General features: G+C 33.6%; 1 protein-coding gene across 3 annotated transcripts in view; it reads right to left on the bottom strand.

The window, feature by feature from the left end:
• Smarca1 (SNF2 related chromatin remodeling ATPase 1) overlaps window positions 1-19,071 on the bottom strand; it is a 79,593-nt gene that overhangs the window by 18,097 nt on the left and 42,425 nt on the right. For all 3 annotated transcript variants that reach the window (XM_077793735.1, XM_026413817.2, XM_026413819.2), the window contains 4 exons: window positions 15,220-15,330; window positions 14,857-14,970; window positions 4,486-4,608; window positions 157-289 (listed from right to left, as the gene is read on the bottom strand). In XM_077793735.1, coding sequence (XP_077649861.1) covers window positions 157-289; window positions 4,486-4,608; window positions 14,857-14,970; window positions 15,220-15,330 — 481 coding nt within the window. The remainder of the gene's footprint in view (window positions 1-156; window positions 290-4,485; window positions 4,609-14,856; window positions 14,971-15,219; window positions 15,331-19,071) is intronic.

Genomic DNA, 19,071 nt, shown 5'->3' with positions numbered 1-19,071 from the left:
ATAAATAAATAAAGTTATTGTGTCCATCTGCAAATTTAAAAAAAAACATTATTTTTAAAAGTTTTAAAAAATCCCTCAAAAAGGGCACAATTAAATTGATGGTGAGTAAATGAATAAGGTTAAAATAAAACATCATATTTGAAATTACATACAAACCTGAATACTCCATGACCTCTTCAGGAGATTTGCCTTCTACCTCACGAGCTATATTATCAATGTCATCTCTTCCATACTTCTCATTAGCTTTAATAAACTGGTTAAAATCTCGCTTAGTCCAGTTTGTGAAACCCTATGAACAAAAAGTTGAGCATCATCAATAGCAGTTAAAATTAATAAATTCATTTATTGTTCTGATTACTTCTATATGATAGTACATTAAAAGCAGTTTAGACAACTTATGATGATTCTCATTTTAATTTTTTTAGTTGTTGATAGACCTTATTTTATTCATTTGTTTATATGTGGTGACACATGTGAGGCAGGTGCTCTACCACTGAGCCACAACCCAGCCCTGATTCTCATTTTTTAATGTTGGAATCAAAAGTTGAGTTAAGAGTTGTTAAAGAAATAACTGCTTTTCTATTTTGAAGGGAACATACTCCTTTCCAAGTACTTAAAGTTGATTTATGGTTCTAAGACATCACATAGCTTTTAATCCCATATTTTATAGATATCTACTGTTTTAAGATACAAATGCCTTAAATAAAAATGCTAATCTAAATGTTGAAGTTCTGATATTATACTACTTCAGTGATTTTTATCATATCTGTTTCTATGTAAATTAAAAGAGAGGAATGTGAATGCATTAAATCAAAAGAACACTGAGGGATAATCAAAAGAGAATGCAGAAGAACCTTTGTAGCTCTTTATATCATTTCAAACTCCAGTGAATAAATGAGTTCTGTTCAAAATTGTATTTTCATAGATATCCAGACATGGTGGTTCATACCTATAATCCCAGGAATGTGGGAGACTGAGAAAAGAGGATTGTAAGTTCAAGGCCAACTTTGGCAACTTAGCAAGATCCTGTCTCAAAATAAAATATAAAACAGACCAAGAAGAAGCTTTTTAGTTTTATGCCATCCCATTGATTGATTTTTTATTTTATTTCTTGTACTTCAGACGTCTTATTCAGGAGGTCAGTTTCTGTGCCAATATGTTGAAGTGTTGGGCCTACCTTTTATTCTAGTAAATGCAGGGTTTCTGGTCTAATTCCCAGGCCTTTGATCCACTTAGAGTTGAGTTTTGTGCAGGGTGAGAAGTAGCAGTTAACTTTCTTTCTATTACATGTGGGTTCCCAGTTTTCCCAGCACCATTTATTGAAGAAGGTGTCTTTTCTCAAGTGTGTGTTTTGGGTGCCTTTGTCTAGTAATGAGGTAACTGTATTTATGTGGGTCTGCCTCTGTGTCCTCTACTCTGTTCCATTGGTCTTCTTGCCTACTTTGGTGCTGATACCATGCTGTTTTTGATACTGTAATTCTGTGGTATAATTTAAGGTCTAGTATTGTGATGCCTCTTGCTTTGTATTTCTCACCAAGGATTGCTTTGGCTAAATGGATGGATCTGGAGAATATCATGCTAAGTGAAATAAGCCAATACAAAAAAAAAAATCAAAGGTTGAGTGTTTTTGCTGATACATGGAAGCTAAACCACAATATATGGGGAAAGGGGAAGAAGAGAAATTCAGTAGATTAGATAAAGGGGAAAAAAAGGAAGGGAGGAAGGATAGGGATAGGAACAGTAGAATAAACCTAACATAATTTTCCTATGTACATATAAGAAAATACCCACCATCAGGCCCTCAAGAATGGGGTCCTAATTAGAATAAGACACATCCCATGCTTGTAAAATTTTATCAAAATGGATTATAATGTCATGTATAACTACAAAGAACCAATAAAATTAAAAAAAATTAAAGGGCTGAGGGTGTAACTCAGTGATAGAAAGCTTCTGGGTTAAATCACCAGTACCATAAAAAACTGTGTTTATAAATAGAATTTCTATAAACAGAACATTATTGTACCCCTCAATTTCTTTACTAAAATATAGAACAGTTAACCAATATTTTAAATCTTATTAGCCCATCTGTGAATCACAGACAAAAGAATGCTTTCTACTGCTCATGTCCCCATCTACATTAGTATGATACATATACATCACAATTTCCTATCCCGGGCTTTTTCTTGATAAAGATTTCAGATGACCCACATTTTGTTTCTTCATGTTAGCATGATTTTTATTTTTTAGCAGCAGAGAAAGATGATTTAAAATAAATTCAACTGAGGGGATAAAAAATCTGATTATACTTCTAAGTACAAACTAAAGCTTTTTCTGAGTTGAGATTGTATATAAGCCACATATTATTCAAAGGCCATAACTTTACTTTTGTGTTCAGGAAATAAACTGTGAAATTAACATGTGAATACTTAAATGCTTCATTTTATTCTGTGGTAAGTCCTAATGCTTAGCCAACTCTAATTACACTTTCTTTTTTATTTGCTCTAATTAGTTATACATGACAGTAGAATGCATTCTGACACACCATATATAAATGGAATAGAACTTCTCATTCTTCTGACTGTACATGATGTAGAGTTACACCAGTCATGTAATCATATATGCACATAGGGTCATAATGTCCAATTCATTCTACTATCTTCCTACCTCCATACCTTTTCCCCTCCCTTCACTCCCCTCTGTCTAATCTCAAGCACTTCTATTATTCCCTTGCCCCACCCCTTATTGTGAATTAACATCCACATATCAGAGAAAACATTTGACCTTTGGTTGGTTCTTTGAGACTAGCTTATTTCACTTAGTATGGCATTCTCCAGCTCCATCCATTTACTGGCAAATTTCATAATTTCATTCTTCTTTAAGGCTGAGTAATATTCCATTGTGTGTATATATCACATTTTCTTTATCCATTCATCTGTTGAAGGGCACCTAAGTTGGTTCCATAGTTTAACTACTGTGAACTGAGCTGCTATAAACATTGATGTGGTTGTGTCACTGTAGTATGCCGATTTTAATTCCTTTAGGTATAAACCAAGAAGTGGGATAACTGGGTCAAATGGTGGTTCCACTCCAAGTTCTTAGGAATCCCTATACTGCTTTCCAGGGTGGTTGCACCAATTTGCAGTTCCACCAGCAATATAGGAGTGTACCTTTTACCCAATATAATCAATCAACAAATATATGAAAAAATGTTCAACATCTCTAGAAATTAGAGAAATGTAAATCAAAATTACACTGAGATTTCATCTCACTCCAGTCAGAATGGCAATTATCAAGAATATAAGCAATAATAAATGTTGGCAAGGATGTGGGGGAAAAGGTACATTTCAGGTTAAACTTTGTAACTCCAGGAATTTGGCTTAAAAACTTATAAATTCACTTTGTAAAAATCCATTCAATGAAGTTACATGTTATAATAAGAAAAGACCTACATAAAAACATGTAAAGACTATTTTTCTTTTTTCCTTTTAAATTAAACATAATTGAATATATTCATGGGGTATAGTGTGATATTTTGACACATATATACAATGGGCAATGATCAAATCAGAGTAATTGGCTTATCCATCACCTCAAATATTTATCATTTCTTTGCATTGCAAACATTCAAAACTATCTGTTAATAATTAATGTGGAGAATTTCCTACTGCTGTGCTTTGCACATTTTTCAAAAATAATGTTGAATAAAAAAATTTTGCTGGCAGCTTCCTATACTAAGGTGGTGTCAAAGAATACTCATATTTTTTTATTTTTCAAAAGTCTTTTATGTTGAAACATTTTTTATCTTCTAGAGTTTATTATACTCACTAAAGCAACAATGACTTGATAGTATTAATCATTTGTTCAAGTGGAAACCTCCTATATTTAATAACCTAGCTTTCAGTTATATAAAAATCACCTTAAAAACATTCAAGTCTCTCATCATTGTATTAAAATTCTAAGAAGAGATAAAAAGACTTTTTTAAATCATTAAATTATTCCATAAATAAAAGATTAGTAGAGGGCTGGGGTTGTGGCTCAGTGGTAGAGCACTTGCCTAGTGTGAGGCACTGGATTCGATCCTCAGCACCACATAAAAAAAAATAAAGAAAATAAAGGTATTGTGTCTATCTACAACTAAAAAATAAATTATTTTTAAAAAGATTAGTAGAATACAATTTCAGGGGACAATTAATATCAGTCAACAAAAGAATTCAAATATGGGCTCACTAACCTTACTATACCTAGTAAAAAGCATATCATAGTTCTATTAATTGCCACTTACATTTTGCATAAGTGTATTTTCTATTATTTCCCAAAAAAAGCATATTCTGTCAAAGGAATTTTTTTAAATGAGGATATCTGATCTCTATGTAGAGTTTTATTGGTGGGTCAAATCAGGACACTAAACCCATATAGTAAAAAGAAAGTGTTATCAATACTTTGTTTTTTCTATTTGTTGACTCGTGGTATTTTAAAATATTTTACTTGTGTGAGAAGCTTTTCCTTTTCTTCAGTCTCTTCTGGTGTAAGAGGTTCAGCTCCATCAATCTTTTTTTGCTCTTCTCTTTGAGCCAGAGCTGGATTTGGGATGTCAGGATTCCTCGGGACCTATAAATCAAGAGATAAGTGATGAATGAACTGATGAGAAAAATTAAACAGTAAAGTGCATATTCACATATCAATCTTTAGAGTTATTTCAACAGTAAAAAATGTAAATTTATAACCAGAATGACACAGTCCTCTCCACATTTCTACTACTAAGATATTACCCAAATAAAAATCAATCTTGTATCACATGGTATTTAAAGTTAAAACCCACTGGCAAATTAGTGCCATACTGCATTTCAAATTTCATTATACTGTGGGAAAAAGCATATCATTATAATACTATAGTATATGGAATAAAGAAAAATTTTGCAATAGATTCCATATACCTCCAGTACTATACATTGCAGTACAGAAGTGCCAATACACCTAAAGATAATATCCAATGCTCTGATCAACATGTGAAAAGAATTGAGTGCCTTTATTGCCTGCCATGGTCTATAAAGGGAGAACGTTTCTATATAAAATGGAAGATCTAGAAATGACAAAACAATGAAGAAAAAAAGGAAATAGAGAATTAAAGAGGGAAGGAAACAGAAGAGCATACCAACAGCTGTGATAGGATGAGCAATGACAACTACAGTAGCAGTGACCAACAGAAATTATAAATGGTATTTGGGATACAGAGTTGTAAACACACTGAAACTCATAAAGAAAGAGCTTAAATCCAAACCACTTAGTACAGAAGCTCAGTTCTCCAAAAGTAGTCACCTATATGTCAAAAACATAGCCCCAGGACCTCAGGGTGTCATGATGAGCACATACAACCAGTATGGTTCAGCAATATGGGGCAGCACTCATTGTACAAAGGGAAAAACCAAGTCTCTTGGCCCAAAGCATCATACCACCACTATATGTACCTGCGGCTACAATTCAGCACAATGATTTAAGAGGGCAGGTATAGAACATGTGTAATATATTTTATAGCATTCCATTAAACATAAAAATAAAGGGATTGGCAGTTAAGTCTACTGTTTGGAATGTACATGTATCATCAATTACTTATTCCCTAGGAGTATCTGATAGTCATAATTTTACCATAATGTAATTATAATACATATTAGACTACATTTTTCTCAATTTTATACATATTTCATAGATTTTGGAACTAATATCATAGAGTTTAGAACTATAACTTAAAAATAACTTCTTTGAAAACTATTATAGCCAATAGTTTTTCAGATACAAAACCTACTACCTAGGCATTAAGAAAACACTGAGCATTATTAAAAAGCAGATTCATTTGTAATCATCAGTATCAGACAACCAAATTAGTATGTATTACCTAAGTATCTCTTATGTCCATAGCACTATAAGTACTGATTGGAATATAAAAGAAGTATCGGATATGGCTCTTGCCCACAAGGAGCTCACATATCCGTTGTGGAATTCTGAGCTGTGCCTTAAGAATCCTAAAGTTTTAGGGAGATGGGAGGGGAAGCATATTCTAGGCTAAATAAGTATGAGCAAAAGCATGAAGGCAAAAATTACCAGAAAGCATATATAGGGTTTATACTGGTGCTGTATGTAAGGCTCAGTGGTAAAGTGTTTGCCTGGGATGTGCAAGACCCTGGGTTTCATCCCCAGCACACACACAAAAAAGTTAGGTACAAAAAACAAAGCCAGGTGCAGACAGATTCAGATACTGAAACTATATAGTAAGCACTGGAGACTTTGAACAAGGGAGTAAAGTGTCAAAACATACTGCTTTCACTGTAACCCTTGAACAGAATGGACTCAATGAAGGAACCCACTAGAGAAAAGAAAACCTGCTAAACTTAAAAATGAAGTATGACCACCTGGGCTAGAATGGTGACAAATGAAAATGGAAAACAATGCATAAAACCAGGTATGGTGGCACACACCTCTAATTGACTCAGGAAGCTGAGGCAGGAGGACATCAAGTTTGAGACCAGTCTCAGCAACTTACTGAGATCCTGTCTCAAAACAAAATTTAGGGCTGGGGTTGTGGCTCAGTGGTAGAGCGCTCACCTAACACATGCGAGGCCCTAGGTTCAATCCTCAGAACCACATAAAATTAAAAAATAAATAGAAGAAATGCATTGTGTTCAACTACAACTAAACAAATAAATATTTTAAAAGGTATCCCTATTAAAAATAAATAAAATAAAATAAAATTTAGAAAAAAAGAAAGGCTGGTGATGTAACTGAAACATAGAATACTCCAGGGTTCAATCGCCAATACCACAAAAAAGGAACAAAAAAAAATATAAGGCATAAATTTAAAATGAAAAGTAATCCAGTGATAAGACTGATTTAAAATAACTTTTTCAACAGCTAAACTCAATTATAAAATTACAGACACATCAGAAAATTCATTCTTAGCTATTCAAAAAATGAAAACTATCTAGACAGTTTTACAAGAATATTCACAGCAGTTTTATTCATAATGGCCCCAAACCAGGAAAAAACCCTGATGTCTGCCAGTTAAAGAAAGGATAAGCAAATTGTGGTCTATTCATACAATGGAGTAGTGCTCAGCAAATAAAAAGGAATGAACCACTGATAATACATGAGATGATATGGCTGAATCTCTAAAACATTATGCTAAGAGAAAGAAGCCTTGCAGATGCTATGTGATTCTACTTATATGAAATTCTTAAACAAAAACAACCCAACTTATAGAGGAAAGTAATATAAGAACAGCTGTTAATCTATGGGGGTACTGACTGAGAAAAGACACCCAGTGACCATAAGGTTCTTTATTTATTTTTTAAACAGATACAACATTTGTATACCTTTATTTCATTTATTTATTTTTATGTGGTGCCAAGGATCGAACCCAGTGCCTCACACATGCTAGACAAGTGCTCTACCACTGAGCCACAACCCCAGTCCCATGTTCTTTATTTTTATAGGGGTATCAGTTATGTACACATATGCATTTGTCAAAATAGACTGCATGATACACTTCAGATTTATACATCTTACCGTATGTAAATATAATCTTTAAAAAGAGGATTACAAACCAGGTGTGTTAGTGCACACCTGTAATCCCAGCGACTCTGGAGGCTGAGGAAAAAGGGTTGCAAGTTCAAAGTCAGCCTCACAACTTAGCGAAGCACCTAGCAACTCAGTGAGACCCAGTCTTAAATGAAATATAAAAAAGGGCTGGGGATGTGGCTTTGTGGTTAATCACCTCTGGGATCAATCTTCAGTGCCAAAAAACAAAAGAAATCACAAATTAATATTGGACTCTAGCTAATGATATGCATAAAGAAGTGTTTCCAGGTAAAATATATTCGTGACTACAACTTCTTCTTTTTTATAAATATTTTTTAGTTGTGTATGAACTCAATGTCTTCATTTGTATTTTTGTGGTGCTAGGATTAAGCCCAGTGCCTCACAATTGTGAGTTAATTGCTTTACGCTGAACTACAATTCCAGCCCCTGCAAGTTCTTTTTTTTTTTTTTAAAGCAATAGCCTTTACTTATTTTCTTTATTTTTATGTGGTGCTCAGGATTGAACCCACACATGCTTGGTGAGAACTGTACCACTGAGCCACAACCCCTATAATTGCAACTTTGAAATGCATAAGATAATGATATGATGGAGAGCTGGAGTAATGGGAGAACATGTGAAAAAGCAAGTATAATAAGGTGTAAGATATAGCATATACATATGATGAATCTATGGATATTTACTTTACAATTATTTCAACATTTTTTGGTTTAAAAATTTTTATTATGTTCAAAAACAGTGCAAACATACATAGTTTCAAAAGTTTAATAGATCCCTTAAATTGTTGATATATAAAATTACTTTGGGTTCAAATTCTGGGAAAAACTTTGATTTTAAGGTATTTCTCTATCAAAAATCTCCAAAACTTCCATGTTCAATAAACATATTCTAACAAAATGAAATATTTTATAAATATCTCATTTATGACAGATAATAGATAATATACCTACATGTTAACAAAATGTTTATTCCTACACAGATACCTCTAACTAAAGATTTCCCTTACAAACTTCTAATAAAGGCAAAATCACAATATTTTATAAGACCTTTAGATTTTAGGATCCACTGCAGACAATTTCTTCCAATCCGCTGGTCATAATATTTATGACAATAAAACTTAAGAAGAACTTCATCAATGCTGAACTTACTATTTTATTTCTAGCAATTACTCGAAAACGCAGCTATTAAGCCTGGTGTGGGGGTGCATGCCTCCCAGTGGCCCAGAGGCTGAGGCAGGAGGATGTGAGTTCAAAGCCAGCCTCAGCAACTTAGCAAGGCCCTAAGAAACTTGGCAAGACCCTGTCTCTAAATAAAATATTAAAAAGGTCTGGGGATGTGGCTCAGTAGTTAAGTGCCTCTGGTTTCAATCTCTGATACCAAAACAATAACAAAACAAAAAAACACAGCTACTAAAATATTTGGAACTTGAAATGCTTCCTAATTACTAAAATTGTTCATCTCCTTCCTACCAAAACAAAACAAAACAAAACAAAAACAAAAACAAAAAACAAACCCTCAATAGCCATCATTAAAAAAAAAAACAAAACACTTACTAGTACAGCCACTATAGAAAACAGTATGAAGATTCCTCAAAAAACTCGGAATGGAACCACCATATAACCCTGCTATCCCACACCTCAGTATTTACCCAACAGAACTAAAGTCAGCATACTATGGCAATACATGAATACCCATGATTATAGCAGCACAATTCACAGTAGTCTAATTATGGAACCAGCCTAGGTAACTGTCAACAGATTAACAGATAAAGAAAATATGTTATATATAGACAATGGAGTTTTATTCAGCCCTAAAGAAGAATAAAATTATGAAATTTATGTCATTTGCAGGAAAATGGATGAAATTAGAGGCCCTTATGTAAAAAGGGAGAACAGTGGGGTAGAAGAAAAGGGTAAAGGCGAGGGCAAGGGGGGTACTGGGGAATGAAAACGATCAACATATGTTATGTGCAAATATGCCACAATGAAACCTACTATTCTGTGTAATTATTAAGCACCAATAAATTTTTAAAATAAAATTTAAAAAAGAATATTCACTTTTTATTTCATGAGGTTCCTTATCAACAACAAGCTTCCTGGAATGATTTCAAAGTGCTATATAAGAATTAAGTTGACAAATTATAGATCAACAGTTCTCAACAGATACCCTGAAGGTATCGGAAGTACTCATACTTCATGTCTTATTATGATGCTCAAAAATATAATATGTACATTAAAAGCTCTTTCAAAAGGAAATATTTCAATTATAATTTAGATTTCTAATAAAACCCTAAGAAATTTGTGATTAAGAACTGGATTCCATGAAGAGGGAAAAACGTTTTTTAGGTCTTGTTTCTTAGGAGTTTTTAGCAAGCATTTCATAGAAACATGGAATACCAAATTAAATATGACAGCACACAAAATGAAAGTATTAACCTGAAATCAGCTCACTATATTTTAGTTCTAAAACTGCAAACTAAGTGGCCCACAATAACACACTACCAAAATTTACAAAGATTATATCCCGTTTGTCAAATATTTATACTTGAACCTAAAGAATTCCTTGTTGGTCATAAATGTTAAAATGTTCTACAGCAGCTTCAAATACACCAAAACTCTTTCACTCCAGGTCTTAGATTTGGTGAAAACTCCAGATACCCTGCATTTTTAATACTGCAATCCAAATTTCAATTAAGTCATCCTCTTCCAATGTAAAGATTTTAGTGATAAGTAATTAAGTGCAACTCCTTAACTACTCCTTTAATCAATAAGAACAATGAGGCTTGTGAATATGCCTAATTTGCAACAAGGTCAAATGTTAGAGGGAAGAATTGACACATAATGCACTGCTAGCCACCAAGTGATTAGAGCAAAACAAATACTTTTCTCAGCTGCAAATAAAACAGAACTCTTTAACTCTGGATCTTATTATCAGCAATATTGCTGTGACCTTGTTGTGCTGACTATGGGAGGAGAAACAAAATAGAAAATAGAAATGTAAATAAGCAGGCTCTCAAAAAACACCCTTTACTGAATGCTTCAAAACTAGTGAGCCCCTTATTATCCCACCACAAATCACTACAAAATAGAGGACTTTGGGGACTCAAAATAGGTAAAACATTACCATGAACCACAGTGCCCCCAACTATGGATAACACTCATGTCCAGTTAGACAACGATCATTTAAACAGAAAGAGAGCAGGAGAAAACCATTTTTGGGAATCTGACTGTATATGAAGAACACCAGGTAACTCCACTACAGCAGTTTTGTTCATCTGAGAATAAAATAGTGCTCCATTCATTCTGTGGCATTTATGAGTTTTCTAGAGGTATAGGGGGAAAAATCAATGCTGGATATCCTCTGAAAAGATTATGTCTAACCATTATATATCCCATCAACCTTGAAGCTTCTGCAGATGATTATAATCCCATGCTGATCTGTCTATACTCTGAACTCAAACATGAAACTCACTCAATTGAAGAACTCACTTTACCTCAGGTCAATAGTTCATGGTAAAGAACAGAAGAAACAAGGTTCAAAAAGAACCAATATCCAGAACATACTCTTGTATGTCTTTTTTTTTTTTCAGTTCCATATAGCAAAATTTATTTGGATGACAACAAATTTATAATATATATGTATTTTTTATTTATTTCTTACATACATGACAATAGTGGAATGTATTACATTCATAATTATCCATTCACAGCACAATTTTTCATAACTCTATATATGTCTTATAAATCCTCATCTAAATATGTACACGGGGGATCATGGCAAGTCTTGAGACAACAGAGAGTCAATCCAACATGAGGCTGAAGAGAGCACAAGGCTAGGAGCAAAGATAGTAGGGTTCCAGTTCCCGTGCTACCACTGCCACTGCCACCACCATAGCCCAAATTGTCACCATCTTCTCTCATTTTGATACTTCAATAGCCCCCCCTCCACTAGCTTCTCTAAATAAACTTGCCATTCTCTGCATTGCAGCCCTAGTGATCTCTTAAAAAAATCATACTTTACCAATTATAAATGATATGATCTTGAGCAAATTATTCAACCAGTCTATGCCTCACTTTCCTCATCTGTAAAATAGGATGCAATTCCAGGGCTATTTGAGGATAATGAGCTAATATTTATAGAGAACTTGAAACATCATATAATACAAGTAAAGCCCAAATAAAAGTATCTGCTATTATTATAATTTTACCTCCCACCCACCCATCTCCCTGCCTTAAAAAATCTTAATGGTTTGCCTTGGCTCTAAAGCTAAAGTTCAGCCACATTATATGACCTATAAAGGCTCCATGTGATCAGACTCTACTTTCTCACCAGACTCTTTTCCACTCACTCTCCTCCTTGCCACCCCTAGCAACACTGGCGCTCTTGCATTTCCAGATAGTGACTTCCTCCTTCCAATGTCAACACCTTGGCACAGGAGTTGTCCCTTCCTATAATTTTCTCTCCCATGCTCCAGGTGCTCATTCACATCTCTGATCTCAATTTAAATGACAATTCTACAGGGAGCACTGCCCTGATCTCCCAGTCCACATTAAATACCCTTATTAGATTCCTTAGCAGCACACTTTGTTAATGTACCAGATCACACAAGTAATGACATCATTACACTGAAGTATTTGTTTCATGCCTGTCTCTGTAATTAGTATGTAAATTCTGTGAGGTGAAGGACCTTTTCATATTCATTTTTTTATCCCAAGTAATTGGCAAAGCACCTGTCACACAGCAATGCTCAATAAATAGGTAGTAAATGGCAAAAAGTCCTCCTTTCACTCATTCTCCTCCTGACACTTCTTTCTGAGAGGTGAGGAAGAACAAACAGTACAGGGCAATAACATAAATTCCAGGCCATCTTCCTTTCCCCACTCATCCCTTTTTTTCTCATCTTACACCTTGCTCTTCTCCCTCCTCCTTCCTATCACCCTCTGCAGCTGTCCCATCAGTCCCCATCTTCTGAGGTTTACTCTCTCCTCCATCTTCTTCCAGCTGGCCACAACCCAAAAAGTCATTCTAAGCCCTCACCCCTAACCACAAACTACCTGTAATGAAAGTCACTGTTTATATTCAAACCAGATCTGTGGCCAGAAAATGGTGGGCACTATAATAATCACAGTAAATTTCAGTATCTCCAAACAGACCTAAACAGTTCTATCATTAGAGATAATTTTTTTATTGCCGTTACTTGACTACTACTTGGCCCACTTCCCAAAAGACATGTCATACTACTATCAACACAATCCTTATTTAGGACTGCAGAAAGATGCAGGGTTATATCACATGCAGAAATAGCCCAGAACGTCTGAGTGGAAAGAGTACAGCACTTGAATACTGAGAACTGTGTTTGAGACCAACACACATGGCAATCTTGTTAGCTATGTAACATTGAACAAGGTTATTTAACCTGTCTGAACTTCAATTTCTATATCTATCATATAAAAGATAATAACTATTTTATGAGGTTGTTAGGAATCAAATGAAGTATTATTAAAGTACTGTTTAAATAATAAAAAATGCACACAAATATTTGGCTTATTACTGAGGTCTAACATTTCAAGTCTCACTAATAACAAACAATAAAAGTAGAAGAAAATAATATTATAAACCTAGAATTATTATAAACCGTAATGAGTTGTGTATTTGTTTATCTCATGAAATTAACTACCTTTTACTAATTTATTATTATTATTATTATTTATTATGAATTTATTGTGCGTTTTGAATCTTCAACATGCGTGCTTCTCTTGGCATATCACTGTTTTCAATTTCTTTGAAACTGGTCGTAGGCCTATCTCAATATTCAACCATACTTTAGTTTATTCTTCTACAATTTCCTAAAGGAGGATTTTTTTCCAGTACTCTTAGTTTAAATAGATTCAATTTTGATCACATTTCTCTAATGACATCCTAACTAACCACTTTTAGTTCCCTTAAACTTTTCAATCTTACTTGTGTATTTTTTAAATCATAATACATACATAGCAAGAAAGACATTTCTTATTTGTTCTGATTCAAAGAGTGAAGTTCTCACTCTGGACAAATAGTATAAATACTCCAGAGACCCACTCAACTTCCAAAATATAAACAAATAAGTATTTTATATACATAGAGCTTCTATAGGCACATTCCAACTATTAATCAAAATAACTGACTGTAGTTTCAATTGTGATAAAGTTTCACAAAATAAATTTTAAAATACAACTTCCAATTCATAAGGCAGAAAACTTCATAAAATTATAAGTGATAACATTTTTATAATTCTGTTGGTATTTGTCATTTTTATACCTTCAGTAGTCCCTCTTCATTCACTAGGTCAATTTTCAAAATATAGAAATAATTCTGTATACTTTCTCTCTCAGTATGATATAGTATGACAAATATTAAATTGCTCTCACTAAAATTCATTTCCTACTTATTACCTATACAAATAAGAATTTTGAATTCTAAAAAAATCACTTTAAAATTATACGATTCATTATTATATGTTTATCATATTTTTAATACATAAGTGACCATAATCTACTAACTACCAAGGGGGTTTTCATCAAACTATGAGCAATAAACACAAAAATACTATTTCTTGGTACTATCTAGGGAAATGATGAAAAATTTCCTATCATATATTAACATTCATTTCTAATTGAACACATACATCATTCTTTCTACATATTATTTCACCATTCAAATGCCAGCTTATTAAAAATAACGCTACTACATGTGTTACTATTGAAATATTGGATAATTGTCCATTAACCCCTTTTAGTGATGATTCTTCTTCTATGATTCATAGTTTGATGCTTTGCTTCTACTCAGTCCTACTCTTTGTTTTAAAAACACTTTTTTAATATTTACTTTTTTATTTGTACACAATACATTTTTTGTTTTTATTTATTTTTATGTGGTGCTGAGGATCGAACCAAGGACCTCGCACATGCTAGATGAGCGCTCTACCGCTGAGCCACAACCCCAGCCCCTAAAAAACACTTTTTTTATTTACTCATATTTTCTCACATTAAAATGCAACATCTACTCTAGCTTAATGGATTACAGTATCTTAAAAGATATATTACACTAATCTAGGCCTGGGGTTGAAGCTCAGTGATGTAGAGTGTTTGCCTAGCAAATGTGAAGCACTGGGTTCAATCCTCAGCATTACATAAAAATAAATAAATAAATAAAGATATTGTGTACACCTACAGCTTAAAAAAATTTTTTAAAAGATTATATTATACTAATCTAAAAAAATAAAAACTTACCTTGTAACCTATTGTCTTCCGGTAATAAAGAATTTCCTTTTCCAGGAGCTCAAATAAATGAGGTGGGAAAAATTGAAAATCCTGAACATTTGGCTGCTTTGGAGGCCGTGGAGCCTGTAAGGGGAGAATGAATTACATATACATTTGCTTTCATGAATTATATGAAGTGAACATATTATCTTTCACCGTTTTTCATACGTGGGAAAATAAACACAATGGAATCCATTTATTTGATTGGGCTATCAAGTACTTCTTTGTATTGTTACATTGTAAGAATTATGATTTGGAGTAATACATGTAAATTTGAATCACAGACCATGAACTCCACAATATGACATAAAAACTGGCCTTGTACTGTTTTACCTTTGGAATCTTTGGCTCACTGACACGCAAAGCCTCTCTAAAGTAGGCATCCACTGCGTAGTTTGCTTTCCGTTCTCGTTTAGGAGGTTCAATCCATTCCACCATACCAAGCTATACACAACAAGCAAGAACAGGGGTTTAATTATTCCAAACTGTTAATCACCTCAAGTATATAAGGCTGTAAAAACATGAGAAAACCAAAGGAGTCAAAAAAACTCAAAACTTGTTTTATAAATCCCAACTACACACATCCAAAATTCCACAGTCTTGACCTTGTACTATACACCAAGTTTAGGTTCAAAGATGGTTTTCTTCTCATTTTTAAAGTAGTTTAAACATTAGTTCTTCCTTAGTGATTTGAGAATGATGTGCATAATCTGCTGAGTATTTTATGTTGCTTTAAATAAGTATCTAGTAACTAACATAGAAGAAGAAATAATATTGATTCTGGCAACTATGTGAAGTATATGAATTAGAAAATACATGAGAGGGGTAAATGAGCCATATCAACATGACAGACATATTCCCCTTTAAATCAAAAAAAATACTGAAATGAGATCTTCTGGAAAAGTAGTTTTGCTAGAGAAGGAAAAGTTAACAGAATCAGAAAGACAGATTTGAATCCAAATTCTACTACTTTACCTTTATACAACTGTTATTTTCTCTGTCTTTAAAATAAGAAAAATAACACCTACCTTGAGGATTAAATGTGACCATTAGGGGTTGGGAGTGTAGCTCAGTAGTAGAGTACATGCTTAGCATGTGCAAGGTCCTGGGTTCCATCCCCAGCACCAAAAAACAACAAAAAAGTGACCAAATATATGAAAACATTAGGTAAATGACCAAGAGTTAAATGTGAGGTGTTATTTAAACTTCCAAAGTAGTATGAAAAATAATCTGTTAACATTATAAAATTTTATCCCATTATCAGCTAGAAAATACATTTTCATAATTAACAGACAACACTGAGAATACAAAGTTCTGGAGTCTGGGGAATGGTTTTCTAAAATGTTTTTCTTTATTTCATAGTGCCTAGCCTAGTGACTTTACATAAAATACACCAGTATTGGCTCCATCCTGATCTTATCTAAGGGTTGATTTCCAACCTTGGTATCATGTTTTAAGAGTGGAAGATAAACTGGCTGGGTGGTGCACATCTGTAATCCCAGCAGCTTGGGAGGCTGAGGCAGGAGGATCAGGAGTTCAAAGCCAGCCTCAGCAACTTAGAGAGGTCTTAAGCAACTCAGTGAGACCCTGTATGTAAATTAAATGTTTTAAAAATAGGGTTGGGAATATGGCTTGGTGGTGGAGTGCCCTTGAGTTTAATCCCCAGTACCCCCACCAAAAGAGTGGATGATAAACTAAGATGACTAGAATGAATAGAGATCTACTCTTCTGGAAAAGTAAAGACTAAAATGTCAGGCATAATGATGACATTCACATATCTAAAAGTCTATCCAAAGAAAAGAACATAGTTCTTTTTTGATTCATAAGATTAAAACCAATGTGGCAACTTTACAAGGAAGTAGATCGCTACTCAATATAATTTAATAACCATGATTAAATACCTATTGTGTTGACCCAAAGTCACTATCAGGGATACAAAGATGAATAAAATAATCTCTTTCATCATCTCAATTGAAACAGCAAAAAAAAAAAGTAAAAGGAACCATCCTAAGAGGGTTAAAATTCCCAATACTACAGTGTTCAGAGTTGGATATCTATCCTAGATGTTATATAAGTAAAAGTTCTTAGTTACAAGAAAATTAGAGTAAATGAACTTTAAGGTCTCTTCTAATTCTAAAGGGCTATGAGATATGGATATTAAAATGTGATATTTCAGTAAAATGAGAAAATATCCACAGCTGGGACTTGGGTGTAGCTCAGTGGTAGAGCACATGCCTAGCATGTGTGAGGCCCTGGATTTGATCCTCAACACCAAATACTTTTTAAAAAAACAAATACCCCAAGTACTAAATGAATTTTGCTTTTGATCCCAGATTGTGAAATGATTCTAATAAAAAAAAATTTATAAATAACCAATACTTTATCTGTCTCAATTGAAGTAAAAATAAATTAGTAACAGTTTAAACTAACTTTTTAAAATTAATGTATTTAGCCATTTAACCAATACTTGTTTGAAGGTCTTTGGTATTCAAATTTGAAATAAGTGTTAAAGGCTAATTCCTGAACTTTCTGTTTTTTTTGGAGGGGGGGTGTTACCAGGGATTGCACTCAGGGCCACTCAACCACTGAGCCACATTCCCAGCTCTGTTTTGTACTTTATTTAGACACAGGGTCTCATTGAGTTGCTTGGGGCCTCACTTTTGCTGAGGCTGACTTTGAACTTGAGGTCTTCCTGCCTCAGCCTCCCAAGCTGCTGGGATTACAGGTGTACACAACCACACCCTGAAATTTCAAAAAAAGAATAAATCTTGCTGTTAGTTTTAGATATGTTAATACTAACTTGTTAAGTTAATTTCTTTTAAAAAAAAAAACATTTATTCTTTTTTTAGTTTTTGGTGGACACAACATCTTTGTTGGTATGTGGTGCTGAGGATCGAACCCGGGCCGCACGCATGCCAGGCGAGAGCGCTACCACTTAAGCCACATCCCCAGCCCCTAAGTTAATTTCTTAAGGATTAATGTCAACCATCACTACTTTATTTACTAAATGTGGTAATAAATTAATGAAACTGCTGCAATTAATCATGTATGAAAGTCTACCTCAACTTACAATTTCCACAATTTACAAATATTATTCCTTCAGATTCTCAATTTTCTTCAAAGGATAATTTGAACAAAATCTAAGAGCTTATCTAGATAATATGAATGTACAGAGATAAAATATAATCTCAGTTTAAGAATATTCAATTTTTTATTTTGGAGATTATTATTACTGTCAGGATTCAATTATAAAAATACAAATCATCATAATTATTAAAAAGTTTTGTGTACCCATATATCATTATTTTGCTAGAATTAGAAACATAGGAAAAATTCTCTTAACCAATTTTCCTCTAAAAATGTGGATGGGACTAGGTATGTTGCTCAATGGTAGGTTGCATGCTTAGTATGCAGGAAGCCCTGGGTTCAGTCTGTAGCACTACAAAAAACTGTGGATAAGAAACTCCAATAAGGGGCTGGGACTGTGGCTTAGTGGTAGAACGTTTGCCTAGCATGCGTGAGGCACTGGGTTCGATTCCTGGCACCACATACAATACACAAATAAAATAAAGGTATTGTGTCCATCTACAACTAAAAAAATATTTTTGTAAAAAAGAAGCTCCAAAGGGTGCTAGGGTTGTGGCTCAGTGGTAGAGCACTTGCCTAGGACATGTGAGGTACTGGGTTCAATCCTCAGCACCACATTAAAAAAACCAAAAAAAACAAAATAAAGATATTGTATCCATCTGTAACTAAAAAATATTTTAAAAAGAAGAAGCTCCAATGATATTTAAACTATTAATATTTTTCCACTTTATAAAGCATTCTTAGTAACAATAAGCCCCCAGGAATAATTATAAAATTCTTATCACATGACTGGATCTAAAAAGTGTATTAGGAAGGCAATTTTCACCCTGTACAGACAGGCTATCACCTCCATCTCAGCAGGATAGAACATAAGCAGTCTGAGTTAAGATTAGAGATAACAGACAAATATAAAAACAAAAAACTTATCAGAAGCAAATGACAACAACAAAGCATTATCAATATACTAGCTGCCATGCAAACTAAAATGGTTCACACATCATATTTTTCAAGGCGTAAGAATGGAGCTTTTCCATTTTAATAAAAGTCATAGAGATCAGCTCAAAAATGTAACAGCTTTGTGGCCCAATTTGAGAAATA

The sequence above is a fragment of the Urocitellus parryii genome, chromosome X (assembly GCF_045843805.1).
Source record: "Urocitellus parryii isolate mUroPar1 chromosome X, mUroPar1.hap1, whole genome shotgun sequence".
NCBI classification, from domain to species: domain Eukaryota; kingdom Metazoa; phylum Chordata; class Mammalia; order Rodentia; family Sciuridae; genus Urocitellus; species Urocitellus parryii.
Note: the sequence above shows the minus strand (reverse complement) of the source record. Positions and strands in the feature narration are given on the sequence as shown.